The following is a 27,748-nucleotide window of genomic DNA, read 5'->3' as shown; positions in this document are numbered from 1 at the left end:
TCCTGTTCCAGGTGACTCAGCAGACTTGGGGGCAGGAGATGGAAGGGGTGATTAGCTTCAGGTGGCTGCACACTAGCAGCACCTGCACCTGAGGGGCTGGACTTCCTGCAGCCCCCAGAACGTGAAGAGACCCTGGTAGACAGACAGTTTCCAGAGCTATTGTTTGGAGCTGGAGGGGATCAGGACCTGACCTTCCATCAGCCAGGCCAGTCACCTGTCTTTAGAAGTACAGGTAGGGTGGAGCTAGGACACAGCTGAAACCAGCCTTTGGTCTGGGAGGGGGAGGGGGCATGGTTTCAAGCTCATAATACTTGACATTTGGGATCGAATAAAGTTGTGAGGTCTATCTTACACATTGGAGATTATTTAGCAATCTTGTGGCCTTTGCCCACTGGATGCTGGTAGCATCCCTTCCCTCTAAGTTGTGACAATAAAAAAGGTCTCCGCAGGTTGCTAGATGCCCACTAGAGGACAAAGTCGCCCTCAGGTTAAGAAGCACAGATTTTGAGACTAGACACTGCCTACTTCTCCACAGGGGAGCAGTCTTGTCACGTGCAGGGTGGGGCAGTTGAGAAGGATGAGGCTCTGAAGAGCCTGAAGTTATCAGATCTTGGGACGGGCCCAGTGCTCCAGGGCTCGTCCTCTTTCTCTGGATTAGTAACACCATCTGCTGCCTGCATCTGGGCTAATGTTAAAGATGGAACAAAGACAAGCTCAGGTGAAATGTCTAAAAGTATATAAAAAATTTATTCATTAGAAAACAAGGAGAAAACGGGGACATCTGTAAGAGTGTCAACAATAAAAATAAAGGAAAAAGACAAAGAGGACTGGCAAACATTTTAGTAAAAGCTCAACGCAGTTCAGTTAGGTTGGTTTAAAAGAAATGCCTTCCATTATAAAGATGATTTATGTATTAAAAATCCAAGGAGACAGGCAAACAAGTATTTTACAAGGGCAGTGGAATACAGAGTCACCCCACACGGCAGCCTGCACAGCAGGGATGGGAACAGGCAAGCTGAACGAACGCCTAGGACCTGTGCCTGCGAGTAGATGCCCGGCGGATGGGAGTGATTTTCTTCGGTGTCTCATCTTCTGTCATCTCTGCTGAAAGCTCTATTCCAAAAATTGGAGGAGTGAGAAAAAGCTGAGTCACAGAGATGGTGAACAATAGATCTCAGAGAACAAACGGGACAGGCCCGACCACACTGCAGAAATAAAGCCCAAGCTGTACAGGGAGGAAGATGACCTGGGGTGGGGGGAGTGGGAGAGAGAATCTACTCAGCAGGACCCCATCAAACCCAGCCCCACTGCGTCACACCCCTCACTCCCCGCCGCCCCCGGCTGTGTTCCTCCTGGGCCAGCCATACCTTCCTCACTGGACTCATCACTCGAGAAGACAACTGGAGGTTTCTTTTTCTTAACCAGCTGTTGGGTGTTTGGACGCCGACGGGCGGTGCTGCGCGGCTCAGGTGTGACAAAGTCATTGTCCGAGGCTGCAGAAGCCAGATGCCGGTGCCTAGAGACTAGAAAAGATAGGGACATGAGTCCAAGAGAAAAAGAACTTGTATTCGGGAGGGGGGCTGGTCTGGCCCGTCGACCCATGGGGCTGCCGCGCGTACCAGAGGACGGCTTCCTGGCCGCTGGCGTTTTCTGGCTATCGCCTTGGCCAAGCTCAAGTTCCTCTACTGCATCCAGCCCTCTTGTGTGACAGGCCCGAAGCTTCTGCTCAAATTCATCGATTATAGCCTGGGGGGAAAAGAGATTGAGACCAAGCTTGGAAATAGTTATTTCTATGATTAAAAAGAAAACAGGCCATGAAAAGACATGGTGAAAGCTTAAATGTGCATCACCAAGTACAACAAGCCGACCTGAGAAGGGTATTTGCTTTATGATCCCAACTATATGCCACTCAGGAAAAGTCCAAACTGTGGAAACAGTAAAAAGATCAGGGGCTGGGGGGAGAGAGGGGTGAATGGGGAGCACAGAGATTTTTAGGGCAGAGAAACTACTCTGTATGATACCGTAATGGTGGGCACAGATCATTGCACATTTGTCTGAAACCAGAATGTACAGCAAGCATGAACCCTAATGTAAGCTATGGACTTTGGGTGACAATGATGTTTCCATGGAGGTTCATCGATGGTAACAAATGTGTCACCTTGATGGGGATGTTGATAATGGGGGAGGTTGTGCACGTGGTGGGGCAGAGTGTATAGGGGGCAACGCTATACCTTCCACCAGTTTGCTTTGAACCTAAAACTGCTCTAAAAAAATAAAGCCTATTAAAAAAAGAGAGAAAAAAAGAAATGAATGGGAGAGAGAAAGGTCTGGTCTCAGGTCCCTCTGGTTACCCGGCTGCCGTCGGGCTGAGGATTAGCAAGGCGGGAATGCAGGTGCGGAGCCTCAGAACTGCAGACCGTGGGAACTAGCGTGGAGCCCAGCAGGAGCTGCTCACCTTGCCCTCGGGCTTGGCTCCCCGCCGCAGCTTGCCCACAACTGACAAAAAGGCATCAAAGATGGACTCATCTGACAGTTTATCTCCAAAGCATTCAAAATTGTCCAGCATCTTACGGAGGCCTCGCTCTGTGAGTGGCAGCTGTGACATACAGTAGGCCAGGTCCCGGTACTGCCGCTCGGTTCTGCAGACAGGAAAGGCTTTGTGAGGGGCAGCAGGAGGCAGAAGTAAAGGCCCATCTTCCCTCAGTCTCCTCCGGCCCCAGGACGCTCATGCCCCAGCACGGCCCCTCTCGGCACAAGGAACCCGTGAGGAAGGCAGCATACCGGGCTGTGCGGAACCGCTGACACAGCTTCTCCACCAGGCTCTCCGTCTGCTTGTCCTTGGTGATATAGGAGAGCAGCTGCCTGCAGGGAGGCAGGATGCTGATGTGCCACGGCCCAGGGCAGCTCCAAACCCACTACTACCAGCCTCTGACCCTCCCCAAGCACTAGCTCTCTGTCAATCTCGACTTAGTAGAAGAATCTTCTTTGCCATGGTCCATGCCTGCCTCATTATTCCTTATGCCTCCCATACCCCAGAGAAGGGCCCACCCACTCCCCTAAGGAATTTTCTCCGAGTAGAAATTTGTAACAAAAACAGCTGCCATCTAGGGAATACTACTATATATACATGCCTACCACCATGTCAGGAACTTTATCTTATTGAATCTTCTCAAGAACTAAGGGGTACAAATTATTGCATCATTTTATTTTAAAATTATTTTTAGAGGGGCAGGAGGAGAAAAAGAGAGGGAGAGAAACATCAATGTGTGAGATGCATTGATTGGTTGCCTCTTGCACGCCCCCAGCTGGGGACCCAGCCCAGAGCCCAGGCATGTGCCCTGACTGGGAATTGAACCCGTGACTTTTTGGTTCACAGGCTGGCACTCAATCCACTGAGCCACACCAGCCGGGGCTTGCCTTATTTTATATAGGAGAAAAATGCAGAGAGAGGTTCAGTTATTGCTGAAGGCCATACAGCTAAAAAAGTAGCAGAGCCCTGGATCATGTGGCTCAGTGGTCTGAGTGCTGGCCTGCAAACCAAAAGGTGGCTAGTTTGATTCCCAGTCAGGGCACGTGCCTGGGTTGCAGGCCAGGCCCCGAGTTGGGCGAATGTGAGAGGCAACCCATCTCTTGATCTCTCCCTCTCTTCCTCTCTCTCTAAAAATAAGTAAGTAAGTAAGTAAATAAATAAAATCTTTAAAAAGCAGTAGAGTTAGAATTTCAACAGAGCTCTGGCATTTTGGTGGATGGTGTGGCAGTGGTCCTATGATTATGATGGAGCTGCAAAATCCCTCCCACCCAGCGAAGCCACAGCTGTTCTAACGTCGAAGCGCCACACAGTGCTCATGTGTTTGCGGCGATGCCAGTGTGAACTGTCCCGCTGCGCTGCCACTCACATACACCGCAGCGCATAGTTATGTTCAGTGCACGTTACTCGATAAAAAACTTACTGATTTATGTATTTAGTGTATTATACTCTTTATCATTATTTTCAAGTATATTCTATTTATTAAAAAAAACAAGTTTGCTGTAAGACAGTAAGACAGTTACCCTGGCAGCAGCTTCATACCTCCTGTGTGTACCATGTGTCTTGGATGCACCTTTTCTCTTGTGCTCCATTTACCCTCATCTGGTTTTGCTCAGTGACATGCTGTGCAGGTTTGTGGCCTAGGAGCAATGGGCTACTCTGTATAGCCGAGGTGTGTAGCAGACTATACCTTCTAGGTTTGTGTAAGTGCGCTCTGCAATGTTTACCCAATGATGAAATTGCCTGACAACGCATTTCTCAGACAGTATCCCTGATAAGCGGCGCAGGACTGTGCAGGTTGGTTTGACTGCTAAACCTGTGCTAGGTGAAAAATATGCCCCAAGGCCTAGGGAACCATACTTCATGATGGTGTGAAAAGGCTCTTCCTCCACCCCGCCCTCAGGGTCTGACAGGCGGCTGATGATGTCTGGAAGGAGGTTATAGATGGCATTGCCCTGCAAGACAGAATTATGTTAAAGACGCGTGGTGACCCGTGCGCTCCCTTGGCAGCCGACCCCAAGCTGCCTCTCACCTTGTGGGAAAGCTCATTGAAGAAGGTCTTGGCCAGGGCAGCGATCTGAGGCACAGGGTCAATGAGCAGCACAGCCATCTCGCTAACCTGTCCTTTCACCTTCACCATGTCCTTTAGGATCAGGTGGGTCATCACCAGCCCTGCTGTTTTCCGCACTTGCTGAGCTGGGTCCCGAAGGCTAGGAATGAAATCTCAAGTCATTGGGACCAAGACCATGGGCTCCACCCTGACACTAGCAGGAAAGGCCCTTGGCAGGAACTAGCACCCCTTCTTAGTATCTCATTCCAGAAGCAGTTAGAAAGCTGTGTAGAGCTGAAGGCTGGGAGTGAGGAAAGAGGCCAGGCTTTAGCCAAGGTTCAGACAGTCTGGCGGTCCCTGTGGGGTCATACCTAGCCAGGGCCTGTACAGGTCAAGTATTAAGCAGATGTTGACGGGTAATCCTAAAGACTGGGAAAATATAGCTTCAGTGACCCTCATATGGACTTAACGAGACCCTCCCTGAGCGGGCCGGGACCGAAGCATTGTGAAGGGTCACTTACCGAGCATAGAGATGAGGTGTCCATGGGTCCACCAGGTTGGGGAAGCGGATGGCCAGATCCCCAATAACGATCATGATGTTAGACCGGAGAATGGGGAGTGAGGACTTCTCTAGCATGGTGAACAGAAGACGAAGCTGGGAGTCACAGAAAGTGGCACTAGGGGCAAGGAGAGGACCATCAGGGAAATCATACCATCTCCATCCTCCTTGAGAAGGTGGTACGAGCCCAGGGCCTACCTGATCATGCAGAACTTGCCAAGGGTAAGTGACGCTGCGGCACAGAGCTCTGGGTTGCTATACAGGCCAGGGTTGTTGCAGACTTTAAGCAGCAGTGGAACAAAGGCAGCTAGTATCTGTTCACCTGTTGGAAGAACAATTCCAGGTTTGGGACAGGTTACCTCAGTCGGGGAGAAGGTCACTCAGCAGTTCTTCTTACCACCTAACAGTTCCATCTCACAGATGCCTCGGATCAGTTCCGCCTCTGTGTCATCTGCAGTGGCCCCGACCAGCCCCATCTCCTCCTCCATGGTGGTCTCAGTGCTTGCATTCTAACGGGAAACAAGCCAGAGATCACGTGTGATCAGAGACAACAGTTTGATTCCAGCCTAGTCTTCATTTTACATGAATGGATCTGGGGAAAGGCAAGTTCTGCAACACCATTCATAGAATTGTCAGATGTGTCTCCAGGGGAAGGATTCCTGAATTAAAGAGAACTAGGTCATATATATTTGTTTTCACCTTGCAAAGCATATTCCTACATCCCTTAACTCATCCTCAGAAGTAAATAATTTCTGTATATGGTAGATAGATCATGCCAGATAATGATTCAAGCTCATAGAGAAGGTTGAACATTGTCCCGCGGCTATAAGGCTGAGTCTTCTATGTCTGCAAGACATCGCCGCCTCTAGTGCAGAGGGCACCAGATCCCATCAGGCGGCGGGACCTGCCAGGAAAGCTGATGGGTGGGTGCAGGTTCTAACAGACACTGCCTCAGGCTGAGCCTCTATTTTATGCTGAGATCTTTAACTAAAAGCTCTGTATTTACCTAAAACTTTCCTTCTTGGGTGATCATGGACAGACTGTTCCATCTTTGTGCTCACTAATCTTTCCCAGAGTAGTAGCGGCAAGGAGGCAGGGCGTCGTCTTCATGCCAGTTAATTGTAGGGAGGAAGCACAGATCCCCAGAAGGAAATGTGAATGACAGGAAACAGCTATGGGAAATGCTTGGAATGCGAATCCAAATGCCCAGGCACCCCATTCACCTTCTCCTTTGGCTCCTTAGTTTTATTCTCCTGTTCTTCCCGAAGAACGCGGCGCCGACAAAGCTCTCCACTCACTGCCTGTTCCAAATGTACCAGCTGCTGCAGGGCCACATCCCCGGCCAGGGACAGCAGGTTTATCAACAGGAAAGTGGAAAGCACGGGGGTCTCCTCTGGAGGGGACAGGAAAGGCAGGGAGAAAAAGATACAGTCAAGCCCACAGGGCTCTGCGCCCTGTTTCCACTGCCCTTCTCCTTGCTCGTGTACTACACAAACTGGTGAAGAAGCCAGAGTCAGGGCCGGGGGAACGGAGGCGGCGACTGGCCCAACCTCAGCGCCAAAAATGTGACAGTGTGGGCCGAGGGGTCAGGGCTGCTGCAGGAAGTGGTGGCGGCAGCAGCTTCCGGCCTGGCTGCTGCCCGCTGGGCCCCTCGACCCCCCTGCCCACGTACTTGGGTCACCCTGGGGGGCGCTCTTCTCCACTATCCTCTCCAGGGCCTGCTTCGCACATCCCTGCAGTATCCGGGCGCAGATCACCTCGGGGCCCTCTGCCAGCTGGTAAATGAGGGTCACGGCCACCTCTTTGAAGGGGATCCAGAGTGGGTCTGGGTGGACAAAGCCTGCATAGGAGAAGAGAGATGTTGCCCATCGCAGGCAAAGCACTCAGTTCTGCCCAAGCCCCTTCACGATAGCTCACCTTTGGTGACCATCTCCTGTAGTCGCTCAAATAGCCTATGTTCCTGAGGCAGCCGGAAGGGAGGGTGACGTTTGCCCAGAGAAGGCTGAGATGAGGAAAGACAGCATGTGGGTGTGTGGAGGGTGGGTAAGAGGACCCCCGCTCTCCCTAGTTCCGATGTCGCCTTCCCACATACCTTCCTCCTGTCAGAGATGCTGGCGATGGCATGGCACACCTGCTGGGCCAGCCTGTAGTCCTGAGGAAACCTTTCATCCAGCCCTATGCTCACCAGCGTGTCTAAGTTGCTTCCGACAATTTCTGGCTTTCCCCTAGGGGAAGGAAGCCGCGGAGTTAAAGCCAGTCATGGCAGAGCTCTGTGTGGGCGCCTACACCTGACACGGGGCTCCCAGGGCCTGGGAATACCATGGAGAGGCTCCGACACAGGGCTGCCCCTTGGCCCCCCTCTCTCTTTTGATTCCACTATTTCTTTTTTTCCAAACAGATTTATTGTTATCCTTATCCAAGGACATGCTTACTGATTTTTTTCTCAGAGAAGAGGGGAAGGAGAGAAAGAGAAACAGAAACACCTCTAAGAGGGAGAAACATTGACTGGTTGCTTCTCACATGTGCCCCGACTGGGACCAAACCCGTAACCTGGGCCTGAGCCCTGACTGGGAAACAAACCCCGCAACCTTTTGGTCTGTGGGATGATGCTCCAACCAACTGAGCCACACTGGCCAGGGCTTGATTCCACTATTTCTCTAGGCAGGGGGGTCCTGGTACTTTTACTATTTTATTTCCCATTTAGGCAGCCCGCTCAAACACAGGGCTCAGCTGGGTCTGACTGCTACCATGAAGGACAGGGAACCTTCTCAGAGTCTTTCTTTTCTCTCCCCTCCTTCCGCTTGTCTGGATTTGGGCCGTACCCTGCCATCATTCCAAGAAGCATGACGGAGCAACAGCGCTCCAGAGGGGAGCAGGGGACCTTCTCGGTTGCCTGCTCCCAAAGCAGCTGGGTCACTGCTGGTTTCAATTCGTCCTTCTGCACAAATTCACAGATCTGAAGAAAAAAGAAAACCAGGCTGAGGCTAAAAATGAGCAATTGCCCTGATCCTTGGTCCACTTCTTTCAACAGACTATTGAGACTCTGAAGTAGGTAAAAACAATACTCAGAAATGGAAAAGGGAGAAGGGTTTGGGGAGGCCCTTCCAGCTCTGCTACTGTTCTACTCTCATGCCTTCAGAGCTACATATATTAAGGTGACAAACCGAAACTGACCTTGTTGAGCTCCACGTGGCTCTATAGTTCTGGCTACATTCTGGAGGTTTCTGGTAGGTTTTCTTGCTGTTACCACAAACCTGACAGTTCTAAAATGGAAGGCATCACCCTCTCTTGCCTTTTCATTTTGCCAATGATAGGTACCAACACCCTCTTAGTCACATATACTTAACACTCCAGTTACCTATTTTCCTATGAATCAGTCACTTAGTCCTGCCTATTCTTCCTTTAACATTTGTCTTCCATTAAGTGAAATTCTGTAGTTTTCGCTCCTACCCCCAGGGTCTAGCCCCACCTTGTCACCGCCCACCTACAGCAGCCTCTAGGGACCTTCCTGTCCCTAGTCTCTATTCCAACTAACCTGCATGCTACCGCTGGGTCCGTTTCCCAGAAACCTACTTTCTCATGCCACACGGTGGCTCATCAATCAGAAACCTCTCTTCTCTACTATGGGGGCTTGGACTAACAGCTAGAACTTGGGACCCCGCGGTCAGTCACTACCACCACGCTCTTCTCTCCCCAGCCCGGAGGGAGCGGGGCTGGCAGTGGCGCTCCTAGCAGTGGAAGCCGGTGGTCAGCGCCTCCTCCACCTTTGTCCCCGTAATCCAAATGCTCAGGGCAGATTTGCCTACAACGCCGGGGCCCCTGGATAACAGGGTTAAAGCCCTAGACTTTGGAAAGGCATCCAGGGACCTTCACAATTTAGTTTCAATGTGCACTCCTAGATTATCTTTCACAGATAATAGTTTTGAGCCAGACATAAATCTTCCTCATTCTGCCACATGGGCTATGCCCTTTCTTGGCTTTCTGTCTGAAATGCTTTCCCTCCCTCCTTGAATTCTCCAAATCCTACTCATCAAGGACTAACTTGAGTCCTCCCACCCTCAGGAAGCTTTCCTGGCCCCCTGCACCTCGCACTGCTCTCGCGCCCACTCTGTGCTCATCAGTGTAACATCCAAGTTAAGAGTGTGTTTTCTGGAGCTCTTCTGCCTGAGTTCGAATCTCAAACTTTGCCACTGTCTGTATCTAGCCAACCTCTGTAACTTCTCTGTGCCTCAGATTTCTCACTGTAAAATGTAGATAACAGAATTACCTATCGCATAGGGTTGTTGTGAAGATTAAACACGTTAATATAAGTGAAGTGCTAAGAATAGGGCCTAGCATATACAGTGTTATTATAGTACCATCGCTACTGTACCTATTGCCTATCCCCCTTATTCTGGCACTTAATCATCTATCTGCTACATTGTTTGATAAGTGTTTTTGGGTTTTTTTTTGGCTATCAACTAGACTGTTGGTTTATGATGGAAGCTTGGAAGCAAATAATCTTACTCTTTGTGGGGCTGAGTAAATTGCTGAACACAGACAGAGAAAGTAAAGACACTTACAATTTCCTGAAGACACTGAATGGTCCCAACTGAGGCATCCACTAGCAGCAAAGAGAGATTTTGAATCAAAGCATGGGCCTTGGCTCTGTGGGAAGAGCAAAGATCAGGGGTCATTAGAGAACTGATACACGGAAGCCGGCCAATGGGAAATTCGGGCTATCCCCGCACAGGTGTCAAATACTCTTTAGGGTGGGTTTACTCAAAGTTCAGCTTCATGCGAGCCCCTTATAGACCTACTGCCTACAGGCTCGGAACTCTTCTAGAAGGATGCCCCCCAATTCCTTCAGGAGATTAGAAATGTCCTTTGAAAAGCTGACCTCAGAAAAGTCAGCAAAGGCAAAAGTACCCCACATACCTGGCAGAGTCCCCTTTGGGATTGAGGTAAAGTTGGCGGTAGGCATTAAGTACAGCTTCCCGGACACCATGCTCCTTAGACCAGATGAGAGGCAGCATGCGGCGTACCCCGAGCAGGGACTGAGGTACCCCAAATTGGAATGCCATCACAAAGAATTCAATCACCTCCTGTACCACTGAGGGGACAGACACAAATGTCACCCGTCTGCCTGGCAAAACTGCCCCCTCCCAACTCAAAGACAGAACCTTTCTTGATGTAGCAAAATGTTAGTAGAGGCCTTTCTCATTTTTCCTGAGTCTGATGCCTCCTATAATGCCCTGACAAGAAATACTAAACGCATTAAAATAGGTAAGCTTCATGGGGCTATATCAAGCAAGTGAAAAAAAGGATTCCTTCCTTTTAAAGAATAGCTAAAGGTCAATAAAATATGGACAAGGCTGGTTTTTCCTACCCTAAGACCAGCCCTTACAGAAGGGGACAGTGGAACACCATACCCGTGGTTGTGTTTTCATACATCATCTTGCTGATGATGCCGATGGCCTCTGTAATCTTCAGAGAGAAGCTATAGGCGTCCTGCAGGTACTGCACCAGCATCTCTTGCTTCACCAGTTCGTCCCTTCCCCTGGATTTCTCAGGCTCTGACACATTGGACTTGTCTTTACAGTCAGTCTGTCCTGGGCCCATGTTCTCTGCAGACCCCTGGGGATTCTTCTCCTGTATGGAAGCTCCTGGACCTAGGAGTTAGGGAATGTTCAGGATGAGGAAATCCAGCACTTTGAGCATCCCTGGACATTTCTTTCCACAAAAAAAGGTATACATTTGGAACCTATTCTAAAATATCTTGGTTCATTTCTCAAAAAAAGTTCCTAAAGTTCTCAGTGCTTTGGAAATACCCTGTCACACGCTGTGACTACCAGTCTTAGCCCCACGGGCTGCTTTCGTCCTGGAGCAGAGGCACTGCCTCCTCCCCTCCGGCCTCTCTTAGCACCAGGTTCTGTTAGCTAGGCCAGCATCTGGCACAAACGGAATGGTCCCTAAACACCAGCTGAAATGTTTTGTTTGTTGATTAAAGAAGGAGAAAGAATTACCTTTGAAGATAGTTCCTAAGAGATTCAGGAACCCGGTCTCCTCGGGCTCCTCTGGGTCCATCTGATTGAAGGGTTCTGACCGCGGGAAGTGGCCCAGGGCTTCTCGAGTGAGAACGATGGCTTGTCTAAAAGAACATCAACCTGTCACCAGTTCAACACCCAAACAAGTGTCACCACACCCTTAAAAAAATTATAATGATATATAAGAGCGTCACTGTAGACTTAAGGTAGGTTGCCCATCAAGTACCTAACCTACTGTCCCAAGGAAAAGGCACACTTCTCACGCTTCAGCACCCACCCAGCGGTGGGGCTTGTGCACTTTTCCTATTTCTGAAGTGATAAGGCGTAGCTATAGCCTTCAAAACACTCAAATAAGGCTTTTAAATTTAAAAAATCACAACCGTATTCCAAACATTTGTTTAAAAACTTTGCCAAGTGAAATTTGGAAAAAATAAACATTGAATAACTGATTAATTCATGTTACATCCATACAATGGAAATCTACGTAGTCATAAAAAATAGTGAGGCAGTTATTTATGTAAATATTAAAAAACACTGAGATACATAGTTGAGTGAAAAAAGCAAGGTAGTAGATCAGTGGATAGAGAATTCTATCGCTTGTGTAAAGAGGGGAAAGAAGAACATGTGTTTGGTTCTATGTCTACATGTTATATCTAGGACACTTAATAAACTATGAACATTGCTTCCCTGTGTGACTAAGTGGCTGGGAGCACGTTTGGAAGGGACTTTTTACAGCATGTCCTTTTTGAAATTTACAATTTCGTACCATGTAAATGGTTGTCTAACTTTTTTAAAAGTAAATTTCTGCTTAAAAAAAACCAAACAACTTATTAAAGCCCTGGCTGGGTAACTCAGTTGGTTAGAGTGTCATCCCAATACACCAAGTTTGACAGTTTGATCCCTGGTCAGGGCACATACAAGAAGCAACCAATGAATGCATAAGTAAATGGAACAACAAATGGATGTTTCTCTCTCTCAAAATCAGTTAAAAAATAGTAAAAAAACTACTTAAAGGTAAACTGTTAAAGTTATTTTACAAAGTTTTGGCAAACATGTCAGTTTCTAAGACCTTAACACAGCATCGACTGCTGAGGATTTCTAAAGGATGAGGTGACATCTTTAACATGAGATGAAATCTTTTTCTAACTGATAGAAGAAAATACTAGCGTGCTTGGAGGCAGAAGCAGCAATCAGGAAACTACAGCCATGCCCTGGCCGGCGTGGCTCAGGCTCAGCGACCAAAAGGGTCGCTGTTTTGATCCCCCGTGTAGGGAACCTGCCTGGGTTGCGGGCCAGGTCACCAGCAGGGGGTGCGCAAGTGGTAACCACACACTGATGTTTCTCTCCCTCCCTTCCCCCTCTCTAAAAATAAATAAAATTAAAAAAAAAGAATAAAGAAAATTATAGTCTTTCTTCACGATTTAGCAAAGTAAAAAGAGCCAACGGAAAGACATTAGGGAGAACAAACCACCCACATTCTATTCATGTTTAATGAATATGAATAAAGTCTAAACAGTCCAATTAGGTAAGAAGTAACTGTGGCCAAGGTTTAAGCATACCTGATTACAGCTCTACCGGCTTTTTTTGCCAAGCTGTTCCAAAGTTCTTGAGTCACAAAGACACTAGGAGAAACCTCTTCTCTAAGATCAGAATTCATACCAGGTAGATTTAAAGATTAAAGTAGGATTGATATTATTTATTAGCTCGCAGAATTTAGAATTTAAAAGCCATTACAAATCATATGATCTAATCAACTTTAAAAAATATTTTTATTTATTGATTTTTGAGAGGGGGTGGAGAGAGAGAAAGAGCGACAGACAGAAACAGAGACATCGGTTTAGTTGCTCTGCTCATTCATGTACTCATTGGTTGATTCTGCATGTGCCCTGATCGAGGATTAACCCCACAATCCTGGTGTATCAGTACAATGCCCTAATCAATCAAGCTACCTGGCCAGGGCCTAATCAACTTTTTATTTTACTAATAATAAAACTGAGGCCCAGAAAACTTAAGCAATTTACTTAAGATTATACAACTAAAATTATACTAATGGGCTTTCTTCCTTAAAGGACTTTTGTCATCTTTAACAAATACTATTTACATTTAGTTGTTTTAGTAATTTCTTTAAACATTTGTAGCCCTGAATGGTGTGGCTCAGTGGGTTGGGCATCATCCCACAAACCAAAAGGTCACTGGTTCTATTCCTGGTCAGGGCACATGCCTGGGTTGCAGGCCAGGTCCCCAGCAAGGGGTGTGCGAGAGGCAACTGATAGATATTTCTCTGGCACAGTGATGTTTCTCTCCCTCTCTTCCCCTCTCTCTAAAAATAAATAAAAGGACTCATGGACGTAGACAACAGCGTGGTGATTGTTGGAGGGAGGGGGTTATAAGGGGACTAAAAATTAATATTAAAAAAAAGCAGCACAACAAAGATGAAAGAAAATACAAAAAAAATAATAAAAATAATATCTTTAAAAAATTTGTAGAAGTAGAAAAGCACGCTTAATTGTGGACTATGCCTTTAGCATAAATCTGGTGTGTGGACCACTGCTAAACACCTCCCATCGCCTGGTGGCAGCATACTCTGAGTACAGTTCATTTTAAAGAAATGTTTCCCACAGGTTAAACTCCGCACTGAACAGTCATTGTAGAATACCTCATTCTTTCACATACTTGTAATTGGCTTTGGCGAGCAGCTGACGGATGCGTCCTTTCACCACTTCAGGGGTCTCTGTAGTAGCCATTTCCGCAGGAATCTCTTCTTCTTCCCGGGGAAGTTTTAGTAGCTGTTGCAGGGTAGATTTCAACTCTGGCAGCATGGCTTCCCACTCCTCCTCAGGGTCCAGCACTGCAGCTGAATGAGAAAGTCTCACTTAGGCCCTTGCGTTGGCGTTTCTGCTGCAGGGAGACGTCTGTCTGGGGTGGGAGTTCCTGTGCAGTAACTACTCACGAGCAGCTGCAGTTTGCCTCTCAGCCCTCATCTCTTGTAATTTCTGGCTCTCCTTCTGCAGCACTCCCGCGAGGTCCGTATCACTGAGCTATCAAGGTAAAATGAGTACCAGGGTCACTAAGTGACATAATTTCATCCCTGTTTCCATTTCATTCCTTCTCTTTTGGACGGCCCAAGTCTACTTACCTTGCAAGAGAAGGGATTATTGGCAAGAAAACTGGCCAGCAGCTGGATAGCGTTTTTACACACTAGCACCGACTTGTCTGCCAGGCGGCCCACGGCTAAGGCCACCACTGCCTGGAAGCGAGCCAGCGGGAGGGCCTATGTAGGACAGAAAGGGAAGAATCAGCTCATCCCACATCACCCTTTTTGCTCAAGATGATCTTGAAATAAACTCTAAATGATCTACCCATTTGTTCCAAAGAAACTTTTCTATGAGATATAAAATAGTTAAGGAGTACTCTGTAGTGGTCAGGACACAGGATAGTCCTTTGGCAGATGAAGGCCTTTATCACTGGTAGTAACAACCTGAATTCTAGGTTGCTCTTTGGGACAGATATTTTTGATAATGAATATCTCTTTTCTTTGGCCTATACTTAGAGTGATACCCATGTCTTTATTACGTAGAAGGCTGTTCACCTTCTGCTGGACGATTCGGGAGAAGAGTTGCAAAACACGGCTTCGCACAAAGGAGTTGACGTCATGGCCATGGGCCTGCAGGGTGTCCAAGAACTGGTCTCTGGTTTCTCGGGCTGCTTCCTCCAGCTCATCACCATTCAGAACCTGCAGTACCATCTCTGCCATGGCTGCGAGCACAGCATTGCGCATCATGTAATTCTGAGAGAGAGAGAGAGAGAGAGAGAGAGAGAGAGATGAAGTTGGTACAAGCCCCTGCTCTCCAATACTAATTTTCCCTTTCCTAAATTCTTACGCACAAAGAAGGGGCAAGACCTTTCCTTAAGTTTAAGCTTGCTTTTCTTAGCTATGACTTTTCCTGGTCAACTGCCTAGGTGTTTATTCCCCAGGTCACTGAAAAAAGCTGAACCCCAGAGGGGCCTTGTATACTCCGAGGAGAATGCAGAGTTAAAACAAACAAGGGCCAAAAACCATTTCTCCCCTAAGGCTCATGCAGGTAATCATGGTGGTAGCTGAATTCCAAATCATATCTACCCACCAATATACATTTGAAGAGCATTAATTATAACCTTTTACCTGAGGTCTCAAAACCTTTGATCCTTACCAATAAACACACTCTTCCCTTCCACTCCTCTACTTACTGACAGAAAATGAAACACAGAGAAACAGAAATCAATTCTACAGTGCCAGCTAATCCATTACAGAATCTAGTGAAGAGGGTTTGGAGTTTCTCCTAGGCCAAGAGCCAGAGAATGAGGTCTTGTACAAGAGGTTAAAGTGAATTAGATGAATGAGTGGGTCGTCTTTGCCCTCGATATTCACTTAGGAGTGCCTCGCATCAGTTTAGAGTATGGCCGGGTTATCATTCAGGGATTAAAGAAAACTGAGAAAGATGACAGAAGTTGATTTCAGAAAGCTTAATGTATGGAGAAAGCAAGGCAAGTCAGGTGGTAAGAAGAGGCTTCAGCCTAAGAAGCGGTGGGACTCAGAATCACAGCTGAGTCATTCTCACCGAACTTAAGCTATGGAACTGTCATCTCCCTTACCAGACCTAGATGAAACCAATGTGACATTAAAATAGGCTCTTCTGGCTGGTGTGGCTCAGTGGATTGAGCGCCAGCCTGCAAAATCAAAAGGTTGCTGGTTTGATTCCGGGTTGGGGAACATGCCTGGGTTGTGGGCCAGGTCCCCAGTTGGGGGCGTGCGAGAAGCAACTAATTGATGTTTCTCTTCCTCTCTTTCTTTAACAAACAAACAAACAAACAAACAAACAAAAGGCTCTTTATTCAATAAACTCCATCTGCTTCTCTACAGAAAGGAACCGCCACAGTGATAAGTCCAGACAACCTGACTTCATGTAAAAGCTTCCTTCTCGTTAAAAAATAGCCTTTCAACAATGGACTTAAAACCCCCAGAATAAACTGAGATCCCCAGGGTACCACCTACCTCTCCATCAAGATGATCTAGCAAAATGCACATGCTGGACATCAGGATGGCTGGGATACGCTCGGCTAGTTCTGTCAAGAATGCTGCAAAGCCCTTTGCTCCTGAAGGGTCCCGACTCAGCTCCAAGGGACACTTCTGTCCAATCTCTCTACGCAGGGGAAAAAAACACAGCCAGAGCAAGATAATTCAGTTCCCAGTAAGAGAAGGTAAGACTGGTATCTAACAGCTGAAGAAATCTAGTATTGCACAGAGAATCTACTGTATTTTCAATCTTTCTTTATCTTCTCCCTGAGAGAAATGAGAATTGGAAACTCAGAGGCAGAATTACCTTACGATCTCTCCCACTATGCTCTTCATTCCATAATCAGTTGCCCACAGACTCACAGCCGCCACCAGTACAGGCGCCAGGTGTTCAAAGTGCTGCAGCATCTGGATGATCTTCACAGTGGCACCTGTGGAAGTCCTAAACATGAGAAATTATGGGCAAAATGAAAAAGGTGGGGCAAAGCGAAGGACTAACTTACTGAGCATATGGTTATAATGTGTCAAGGCTACACCAAGCAGGTGTGTTATGGCTTCCCGGGTGGGACGGTTCTTCTGGTGACCAATGGTGGGGTTCTCCAGAAGGCGGTAACAGCAACCAGTAACCAGACTGCAGAAGAAAGGGAGGTGATGAGATCAGTTGTCTGGACTCAGTTACCTTGGGACTCTGCCTCATTCTTTCTACTTCTACTCCCCCAAAGTTACAGTCTTCTCATTTTCTTTATTTTATCTACCACCTTCTGCATTAAGTTGCTCTGCTGGCCCCAGACAGGTACTTGGTCCTTTAAGATCCCCAACTTTCAACCAGTTATGATCCCTGTGCAGAACCTGAATATAGGGGTGGGCAAAAGAAGGTTTACAGTCATGAATATGCAAAACAGTTTATTCTTGTGTCACTTATTAATTATTATATTATTTACCATGTGAGCAACTGTAAACCTTCTTTTACCCTACCCCAGTAAATGATAAAAAACAGGACAAAGTCACCAATGATTTCTCATTGTTAAATATACTGGTCAATTCAGCCCTCATCTTAATTGACGTTTTAGCTCCATTTGACATAATCAAACACTCCTTTCTCTTTGAAACATGCTTCATTTGCCTTCCAGAATGTCAGACTCTCGTCTCAGTTTCTGTCTGGTCCCTCCTCATTACCCCACCTTCTTAATGCTGGAGTGCCCCAGGGTATAATCTTTGGATTTCTGCCCTCTTCTAGCTACTTACTGATTTAGTAATCTCATTTAGTCTCAAGGCTACAAATACATGTTCCCAAAATGTATACTTCTAGGCCAGACCTTTCTCCTATACTCCAGATTTGTACATTCTACAATCGAATCTGATATTACTTGGATGTCTAACAAGCACCTCAATTTTGTATTTCTAAAACATAACTTCTAATAAGTACCCCCCCCTCCAAAAACATGCCCCCACAGCCTTCCCCATATTTCAGTTACAGGCAATTCCATTATTCTAAATGCTCAGACCACATCAACCTTGACTGTGCCCTCCCTCAAACCTCATACACATCTGTCACTTGATCTTGTAAGCTCTGCCGGAAGAAAAAAAGTATGGACTACAACCATTTTCTCCCCATCTCCACTGCCAGGCTCTGGTCTAAATCACTGTCATCTCTTGCCCGACTGACTGCAACAGACTCCTAACTGATCTACTGCTTCCCTCCTTTCCCTCCATAGTCTGTTTCAACACAACAGCCAGGGCGATCCTGTTAAAGAGCAAATAAGACCACCTGTTGCTCTGGTCGGAACCCTTGAGTGGGCTCATCTCACTCTGATAAAATCCCAGTCACCATGACGCTCTGTAAGAATCTGCACAGTGTGGTTGCCTGCTGCCCCCGGACCTCATAGCCTATTTCTCTCTCAGCTGCCGTCTCTCGGGCCTCATTGCTAGTGTGTGTCCATGCTGAACATTCGCCCCCCTCAAGGTCTTTGCACTTGTGTTCCCTTTCCTTGCCCTTGCTTTCCCTCCAGATAGTCTCATGAAGCATTCAAAAGGCAAGCCTAGCCCTGGCTCAGTGGATTGAGGGCCAGCCTACAAACTGAAAGGTCACCAGTTTGAATCCCAGTCAGGGTACATGCCTGGGTTGCGGGCCAGGTCCCCAGCTGCGGGCATGAGAGAAGCAACGGATGAATGTGTCTCTCGTACATGGCTGTTTCTCTCCCTCCTTCCCTCCTTCCTCCTCTCTCTAAAAGTAAATAAATTCTTTTTTTAAAAAAGGTAGGTCTAGCAAGAAAGCCCTCATTCCTCAAAGCTCATATTAACTGTAGTCATTTTAATTGCCTACCTGACAAATTCCTCTTCAATTATTGAGTGGTTCCACAGGTGACGAATGTCCAACTGGAGCAACTGTGTTAAAAGCTGAAGAATTGGTTGCCTCTTCTCTTCCCACTCAAAGCCATGGGCTGACTTGGCCCGAGATTTCCTGCCCTAAAAAAAGATCACGCACACATTTAGGAAAAAATAAGAAAAAAAAGTCAAGATCTGCTAGTCTGAGTGCCTAAACCATCCAGTTTGGAGACAAGGTAGAAGGTGATACAGAAGAGGTATTACAAGTTCCAAAACATAAAAGAGCTGCTTGTCATGGAAGGGCATGTTGTGACACTTTTGAGCACTTCCTCATAAACCCTACGTAAGAACAGAAAGGAACCTCAGAATCACTGGATTCCCTTCTTTCTTATCAATTCCCCCATCCCTGCAGGCCCCATATTAAATGAGCCAGGAACTTCCAGTTACCTTCCCGCCAAGGTCCAGGTCCACGAGACTTGTCTGGCTAGTCGTGGTCTCGAAGGATTCCAAGAGGCGTATCAGAGCATAGCAGTTCATTTTGAGGGCATTTAGGTGGGCGCACCTATCTGATACACTCAAAGCTGCATCATCCAGGATAGCCGGAAGCTCCTGAGCATGGCGGGATACCACTGCAAGGGGCAGAAGCTGCAGTCGGTTTCATTCACTTTCCTCAAAATACTCCAACTTCAAAACACCCTGCACCTGCAGCCATCAGATTACCAAAGATCTGTGTTTCATCTCTCAGTGGCCACAATACAAGCTAAGTCCTTTGGGACCCTCTGACCCTGATACCGTGAACATGTCCTGTCCCTACTCCCTCATTCCAGTTACCACAACTTCTTCCTGGCAACTGGAAAGAATCATCTCTAAGAAAGAGGTAATTCAAAAGCAGGAATAATTTCTTGTTGGTCTGCCCTTACAGTGAACACACATAACTCTGTATTGCCCACCAAGATTACAGACCTTAATAGGTCAAAGGTCCCCGGGCTTAGCCAAACCAACTGAATCACCACAGCCTTGATATCATCATGTGGCTGATAAAATGTAGTTATACAAACAAACAAACAAACAAACAAAAAACACCTTCCATCCCCTACCCTCTTCAACCCATAAACACCTTTTATCAAGAATTCCAGAGCATCTTCCTTGAGGCCGGGATCTATACTTCGAAAGTGACTATGAGGGAAAGAAAGTGTAGGGGTGAGACAGGAACCTCCAGAGCCCATTCTAACAGATCAGATCCAACTTGAAGAATCTAATGGCTAAAACTGCATGTGAAATTGCTCAACTGAAATGAATATGGTGGCAAATTGGTGTAAATGCTCATCAGCAGAGATATCAGCGCCCAGAACCATTTACCGGTGAACTATAATTTAGAATTTCAGGGCTAACGTGCAAAGTTAGGTCAAATAGCCACCAGTTCTTTTGAAAGCACCAGTGGGCACTGTACTTACTGCAGAATGCTGTAGATAGTATCAAAGTGCTCCAGCATTGCCAAGGGCCCCTTACCTCGGAAGGCAGCCTGAAATGCTGTAGGGATGAAAGAAAGAAACTGATCAATACACAGGGGAGAGGCCTTTTTGGTAAATTCTATTCATGGAAGAAAATTGAGTTATTTGCTTTTATGGGTAGAATCACAAAAGAAATAGCTGGTTTCAATGTAACCTACGCAATATCTCACACTTTGTTTTACAGTTAAAGACTTGAGTTTTGTCATATCTCTGAGCTAGACAAAGCAGAGAGTATCATGCCTGTTTTATGGGAAAAGAAATTAAGTGTCAGAGTAGTTACGTGACTTGTCCAACTTACAGTAGTAGGGAACACAAACTCAGGATCTTTTATTTTGAAATTTTGAAATCACAAAAGTGGCAAAACCAGTAGAGTTCCTGTACTTTCCTCCCAGATGTTAACATCATATATAACAGTATAAAAACCTATTCTAAACCAAGAACATTGACATTAATTAATTCAATGCTATCAACTAACCTACAGATCTTATTTGAACTTTGCCAGGTGTTCTACCTGTGCCCCTTTTCTGGTTCAGGAGCCGATCTAGCGTCCCACAATGCAGTCAGCTGTTGTGTCTCCTTAGTCCCCTCCAATCTTTTTGTCTTTCATGATCTTAACACTTTTGAAGTGCACTAGCCATTTACTCTATAGAATGTCCCTCAATTTGGGTTTGTCTGGTATTTTCTCATGATTAGATTGAGGTTAATCATTTTTGGCAAATTACCATGGAAGGGAGATTGGGTCCTTCAGATGCATCATACAAGTAAGTATGTGATGTCAATGTCTTATTACTGGTGATGTTAACTTTGATTACTTGGTAGTGTTTGCCAGGTGTTACTACCGTGCAGTTGCTACTTTACACTGTGCAAATAAGTATCTTGCAGGGAGATACTTTGAAACTATGCAAATATCCTGTTTCTCTCATATTTGCCCACTAATCTAACTATCTATTAATGATTCTTATCTGCCACAATTATTATTGTGGTATTTACTAACTGGTGACTTTTCTACATCCATCTTTCCTTCTATACTTACTAAGGGAATGCCACGATGAGGATGAGCTGTCCTGGTCCCCTCTTTTATTCAATTATTTTTTTATATCAGAGTGTATTCATGGATACTTCTTTTATTCTGTGTCTTTATCTACTCCTATTACTATTTATTTTGCTGCTCAAATCATCCCAGGCTTGATCGCTGGGAGCGCCTTCAACTGGGCCTGTCCTGATATACCCCCTTCACTTGTATTACCTTACTTCCCTGGACCACAAGATGTTCCAGCTCATCTTGTACTTTCCCTGACTCTGTCCTGGCATCAACATTCTCAACGGAGTCCTGGTCCCTTTTATAGGAGAATGGTATGTAGAAACTGAGTTTTAAGTACTAGCTAGGCTTACTGCTATTGGAGCATCATTGCTTTCAGTAGAGAGAAGTAGGATATAAGTGTATGTATACACATCCACCTGTATTTATTTTTATCTCTGTATATATTAAACACATGAGTTTATAGTTCATTTATGATTTGCTTCATCCTAGTATACCCATAAAACAGTTTCAGAATTGCTAACCCACATCCCTATAAAAAATAAATTTATTACCTGGCTTACAGTAATTGTGTAAAATTCTTTTGTGTGTAGTATATAGTCAAAATATGCTTTTCAAAGTTACTTAGGTTAGTTCTTTACTTCTCCACTTCTTTCTGTGATTATGTCAAACATTTGCAATACACTTAGGTTCATTCGTTACTACTTATTTACATTTTGAAAATCTAGCATCTTTGACTCTCAGACTCAGTGCTCTTTTCATACTGGTTGTATCGCTTCTAGATAAAGGCTTCAGCATAGAAGGGAGTAGTCTAATTATGTCTTACCACATGCAAGAGTGGCAAGGAGTATGGGGGTTGGGACCAATTTTCGAACCAAGTTGTATACTTAACTCTTTCTGTGAGGGAATGAATTCCATCAAACTCTTCCGCAAAACCAGGTTGGTTTGCCTGGAAAGTAAAGCTTGAATATTGTACTCCATCATCACTTTTGGTATTGACATGATACATTACAGCGTTATGTTGTACAACCTGGCTCTCTGCGATTTTAACGAGATATTTTAAAATTTCTTGCAATCTCTTGCAACCAGCTGGTATGGCTCAGTTGGTTGCAGCATCAACCTGCAGACTGAAAGGTCAATTCCTTCCTCAGGGCACATACCTAGGTTGCAGGTTTGGTCCCAGGTTGGGGTGCATAGAAGAGGCAAACTAATCAATGTTTCTCTCCTTCTGTCTCTCCCCCTCCCCTTCCCCCCTCAAAAATCAATAAATAGCATGTCCTTGGATGGGGGTTAAAAAAAATTCCTCCAATTCCAACATAAATTTAAAAAAGAAAATAAAATTTCCTCCAATTCCTACTACTCTCTAGAGCTATACTCAGAGCATGTTCTTTATGCTTTTTCTTACCATTTCTCTCTCTTTCTTTAGTAGATGATTGCTTTCTACTTTACCAAAAAGAATGAGACCTAAAGCATGGGATCCTTCATGTTATCTACAAACCACTCTGCCAACATCTTCCCATTCTTTACCTGAGACTCAATGAAAAGATTACGTTCTCACTGACCCGAAGATTTATCTCCTCTTTCACCCTTGGTTTTATCCTCTGGGGGGCGTGCTGCTCTTATCCTGCCAACATGCTCAGGTCTCCCTTCTTTAAAACAAAGAAAAAAGCTCAATGCCTTTCATTTGACCTTGTTATTATACCCCTATTAAATTTTGTCTAGTATTTCTGCAATCCAGTTTTTAAAATTTACCAATTCAACAACGATTCTCTCAAAGACTACCAACTTCCTATATATATATATTTTTTTACTTTATTACAACCAGTGATTCTTTGGACAATATCCCTCTTCACTTCTCTGAAGCACCACCCACTGATCTAGTCTATGGTCATGCTGCTTTAGGGTTGAACATTTGGCTTGAACATTTACTAGGCCAAACCACTAGGCTTACTAAGTCTCAGTTTCCTCTTCTGTCAATCGGGAGTAATAACAGATCACACCTCATAGAGCTTTTCAAAATGTTTTGGTAAAGATTTAGTGAGGTAACCCGGGTGAAGCATTAAGAACAATACTTAGCATATAACCTAAATCAGTATATGTGTATTATTTACTACTCTACAAACCACCATCTGTAATCTGGAAAATACAGAAAAATGGAAAAGAAGCAAGTACTCTTAACATCTGCCTAATTTTTTTTCATTCTATTTTCTATGCCCAGTATTGCCATTGACGAGGTCATCACATATTCACTCTTGTTATGTTTTTTAAGGTTTAATATTACAGTAAGGTTATAAATTTTTTGTAAACAATTTTGAATGACAGCACATTCCACTGAATGTATGTATCTTAATTAACTTACTATTCTGCTGTTGTAAGACATTATGATATTTCTATTTTTTTTCCATGAACACATTTCCACCCCTGGCAAATCTGGATTAAGTCCAACTGACTGCTTACTCCATTCATATAACCACACAATTAAAAATGGCTTGAAAAACACACAACCATGTTAACTATTCTCACTTTAAATTTATGATTTAGTATTTCCTGGTAAGCCTATTACAAATTCCTAGGCCTATTCGCTTTCTTCTAGGCAGTTTTTCACACCTTTTCTCTCCTCATCACATCAAGACCTTCTTCCCCAAGTCAACCTCAGTTAAAGGCATCAGTTCCCTTCTGAGAAAATAGAATCGGACAGAAAAAGAACCTCCAGCTGCCCCCAGCCCTGTATTTACCTGCACTACCTACACCTGTGCTCATATACTGCCTTCTCTTTTGCTACTGTAGATAACCTGTCCATGCTCTAATAAAAACATTCCCTCCCCCGTGCACCACGCCACATACTCTCTTACTACTTACTGAAGGATACTGCTTTAACAATTGTTTCTTCTCCCTTCTGCATCATCAGCTTTTCCCTCTCTCTGATCATTCATGTTCACCATATACACATGCTTATCTTACCCCCCAAAATAAAAAAAAAAACCCCCCTCTTGACTCTACCTACCACCCCATTTCTGATACTCCTTAAAGCAAAACAGAGCTATCTAAACTTACCACCATCTCTAATCTCTCTCCTCCCATTTTCTAATAAGCCTATTCCACCACTCCCCTGAAACAGCTTTTGTCATGGTTGCCAGCAAGTGCCACATTGCTGAATTCAGTAATCTTAATTTGCAGTTGATCTCCCCTTTCCTTTTTGAAATATCCTTACTTTAGCTTCCATTTAGCTCCTTCATTTACTTTCTGTCTCAATGACTGACAGGTCCTTAGTTTCTTCTACTGGTTCTTTCTCATCTCTCCAGCCTTTCAATGTTGGACTTGTCTCAGGTCTTACAACTTCAAATTGCTTTTCTTCTCCATCTGCATTCACCCCAATCTCATGGCTTTAAGTGCCCTCTACATGCTGAATATTACATCTCACATGTCTTTAGCTGGGCCCTCTCCCCTGAACTCCAGTCTAAACCTCCTCCTTTCATATCACCGCCTCAATAATGACAACCCTATTCTTCTAGTTGCTCAAGTCAAAAGGCCTTGTAATCCCAGATTCTTTTTGGAGCCCTGTAAATCCTTTCTGATCCAACAACTATTCTGTTGGCTCTATTTTCAAAATATATTCAGAATCTAACCTTTTATGATCCCCTCCATTGCTATCACCCCCCAGTATTATTGTATTAGCCTTTTAATAGTCTCCCTGCTTCTTCCCTTGCTCTTTACAGTCTTTGCTCAACAAAGTAGTGAGCCTTTTAAAAAGGTTAAACCATGTCACTCCCGTGCTCAAAACCCAATGGCTTTCAGATTCATTCACATTGAAACTGGAGTCTTTACCATGACTTACAAGACTCTAGGTCAGTGCTTCTCCAACCTAGATGTGTATCTGAGTTACCCAGGGATTTAAAAAAAAATGAACTTTCTGATTCCGTAGTTCTGGAATGTGTCTTCATCCAGCATTTCAAATTTGCTCCTAAATTTTGATACTAATGCTGTTAGTCTTGAAGATCACACTTTGAGGAAAAAGACTCTAGAAAAATCTGTACTACTTCCCACCTGACCTCTTTTTTCCTAGCTCACTCTACTCCAACCATATTGGCATTTTTTCATCTTAGAGCCTTGGCACTGATTCTTCTGTCTGCTTGGAATGTCCTTCCTTGAGATCTACACAGATCTCACTCTCTCACTTTTAAGGCCTCTGCTCAAATGTCTCTGATCATCCAACATAAACTGCCAGCCCCTACCTTGGTACACCATATCTTTTTTACCTTGTTTTATTTTTCTTGTTGGCACATACAACTCCATATTTATTTATTACTTGCTGAGAGCCTTGAGAGAAATTTACTGTCTTGTCTGTTTTGTTTACTGTTGTGTTGCCAGGGCCTAGAACAGTGCCTGGCCCATAGTATATCATCAGCACATACTTGTTGAACAAATTAAATGATTTGACCTTATATATTTATAGTAGAACTTGTATACAGGGTTTTAAAAACCAAAAGCAATACAACTGTTAAAAAAGAAAAGACTCTTAAAGAAGATAATCATCCATTTAAAAAAATAATGCATTAAATAACTGAAGAAGTTTGCTCTAGTGTGTAGCACATGCAATTGATGATACATATATCCATGCAATAAGGAGAGAATAGCCTATCTGTGACACTGTTGGTTGGCCACCCATCAGTTGACCTTCACACTCCACCTTCCTCCTTGTTTACCAAATGGTGGTATGTCCAGGTTTAGGGAGGTTCCTAGGCTATAATCTTGATCAATTTCACCAACCTGGGTAATTCCATTTCCCTTACTAGTCATCAGTTAGGGAAATAGCACACGATCCAATTCTGGCTAAATCTGTTGGGAAGCTTTTGGTAAAATTTTTAAAGAGAAAGAGGAAAACTTACAAGATAGTAAATCCCCTTTCTACCTCTGGACATGAGAGCAAGGAGTTGCCATCTGGCAACCATGATGGGAAGGCTAAGAAGAGGTAAGCTGGACTTAGATTATCAAGGTGCTGTGTTAACTGACCCTTCTTATTGTAAAAGACTGGTTATTACTCTTATCTTTACATATGAGGAAACTGAAGACAGAGAGACTAAGTAACTTGTTCAAGGTCAGAGTGGCAGAGCCAGGATTGAGATCCAGGCAGCTTGGCTCCAGAGCCTTTGTGCACCTCTCCAAAACAATGTGACAGATACAAGACCACTTCCAAAAGTACAGTGACATTATGAGGTCTTGCTTAATAATGCAATAAATTGTTCTTGGTCATTTATAGGTTTTAATGGGTAACTGCACTGTACATATATTTTAGTATCGCAGCTGTACATATACATTTTTTTCCATTATTGCACACTCTTGGAAACAAGAATTTTAGACTCAAAAAAAGTGTTATTTGAAACAAATCAGTAAAGTCCCAGACACTCTGAGAAAGCTATCTTCTGTAACTCTTAAATCTACCAGGACTTTGGCATATGGTAAGAGGTAAAGATCTAAAACAATTTTTTCCCCCATATACACTAAGATTGTTTATTGAATAATCAAGATAAGGTGGTCAGTGAGTGCACTCTTCCCATAATGCATCCTATGCAACGCTAGGGAGAAAGCATTAGGGAATATGAAAGACATGTTCCTTGCCCTCATGGAACTTAGTGGGGTAGTGGAACAGAGAGACAATATGATTACATGTGGGGCGGTTGTTCTGATGTGCTAGGCATAGTGGCAGCTACGAATCTTACCTCTAAGCTGTGATGGAAGGTTTCTGATGGACAGTACCTCTTGCACAACATACTGATTCACCCCTCCACTTTTCAACAATTCTTCTGGGGCTAAGGGCAGATGGAACTCACACAGCTGGGAAGACATTCTTCTCCCACTGGCTCACAGGGCTGGAAACCAAACAGAAAGTAGGTCAGCACCTGTATCTAAGGTCTGTCTTTCCTTGTGGTGCTATTATTTCCCCCCTCCAACATATAATGCTTTAGTCTTTCATCAAGCTGATAACATTATCTTAGAGGATGTGAGATCAACCCTGGAGTGAAATCTAATTTTACTCATGACTCTGCCACTTGGTCATGTCATAGGCCTTATCTGTAAAACGAGATTACTAGTTTCTGGTTACTTTATATTGTTGCTCTGAAGACCTAATGAGTTACGGGGTGTTAAAGTGTGTAAAGAACTGGAAAGTGGCGTATCAATGCCTTATGCTTGCATTATTATTTGTTTTTATGGGCTTTTTGTCTCACCTGAGGCCAGAACAGTGGCCTGGCAAGGGCTAGTGGGTTTCCCAGCTCCAGAATGGAAGAGCATTAACATTTATTCCTTGCTTACTGTGTGCCAGGTCCTGTTAGGCTATTTAAATATATCATATCTGATCTAATTCTCCATATCCCACTATCATGGAGTGCATAATACAGCCCGATTTACAGATAAGGAAAATGAGGCTAAGAAAGCTTAAGCGATTTGCCCAAATTCTGCTGCTGATCTATCAGACTTACTGTTTCTTTCGCATCGTACCCCAAGGATATACCCACTAGACATTCCTGCCTCTCGTATGCTTCCTCGCACCGCGTCATATTACCCCGTACCCTATTTTCCCAGTCTTTCATTCTCCGCACTCCCTTAACACATCTTCCTTACCGAGAACCTCACCGGGCCGTTCCTGGGACTCGTGTTGTAG

The 27,748-nt window shown here is 44.8% G+C and overlaps 1 protein-coding gene and 1 non-coding gene across 2 annotated transcripts; both read right to left on the bottom strand.

Moving 5' to 3' along the window:
• Positions 1-776: 776 nt before the first annotated feature.
• Positions 777-27,748, bottom strand: NCAPD2 (non-SMC condensin I complex subunit D2). Its single transcript, XM_054574715.1, has 32 exons — positions 27,709-27,748; positions 26,808-26,957; positions 19,995-20,070; positions 19,658-19,716; positions 18,988-19,169; positions 18,539-18,681; positions 16,719-16,846; positions 16,523-16,646; positions 16,195-16,342; positions 14,752-14,949; positions 14,299-14,433; positions 14,113-14,200; positions 13,836-14,016; positions 11,142-11,266; positions 10,548-10,787; positions 10,054-10,228; positions 9,699-9,783; positions 7,959-8,092; positions 7,229-7,361; positions 7,054-7,138; positions 6,809-6,976; positions 6,360-6,529; positions 5,534-5,645; positions 5,335-5,458; positions 5,099-5,254; positions 4,560-4,737; positions 4,388-4,482; positions 2,782-2,862; positions 2,456-2,639; positions 1,620-1,746; positions 1,368-1,523; positions 777-1,113 (listed from the first exon to the last, which is right to left on the bottom strand). Exons 2-32 carry the CDS (start codon positions 26,932-26,934, stop codon positions 1,028-1,030), a joined length of 4,203 nt encoding a protein of 1,400 aa, XP_054430690.1. The 5' UTR covers positions 26,935-26,957; positions 27,709-27,748; the 3' UTR covers positions 777-1,027.
• On the bottom strand, positions 19,247-19,575 carry LOC129071464 (small nucleolar RNA U85). The gene has a single exon (XR_008529249.1). It is a non-coding gene; the product is annotated as a small nucleolar RNA U85 (small nucleolar RNA).

This window comes from Pteronotus mesoamericanus, unplaced genomic scaffold (assembly GCF_021234165.1).
Source record: "Pteronotus mesoamericanus isolate MK-2021 breed Mesoamerican mustached bat unplaced genomic scaffold, CSHL_Meso_final contig_263, whole genome shotgun sequence".
Classification (NCBI taxonomy): Eukaryota; Metazoa; Chordata; class Mammalia; order Chiroptera; family Mormoopidae; genus Pteronotus; species Pteronotus mesoamericanus.
The sequence above is the reverse complement of the archived record's forward strand: the minus strand, read 5'-3'. Positions and strand labels throughout refer to the sequence as shown.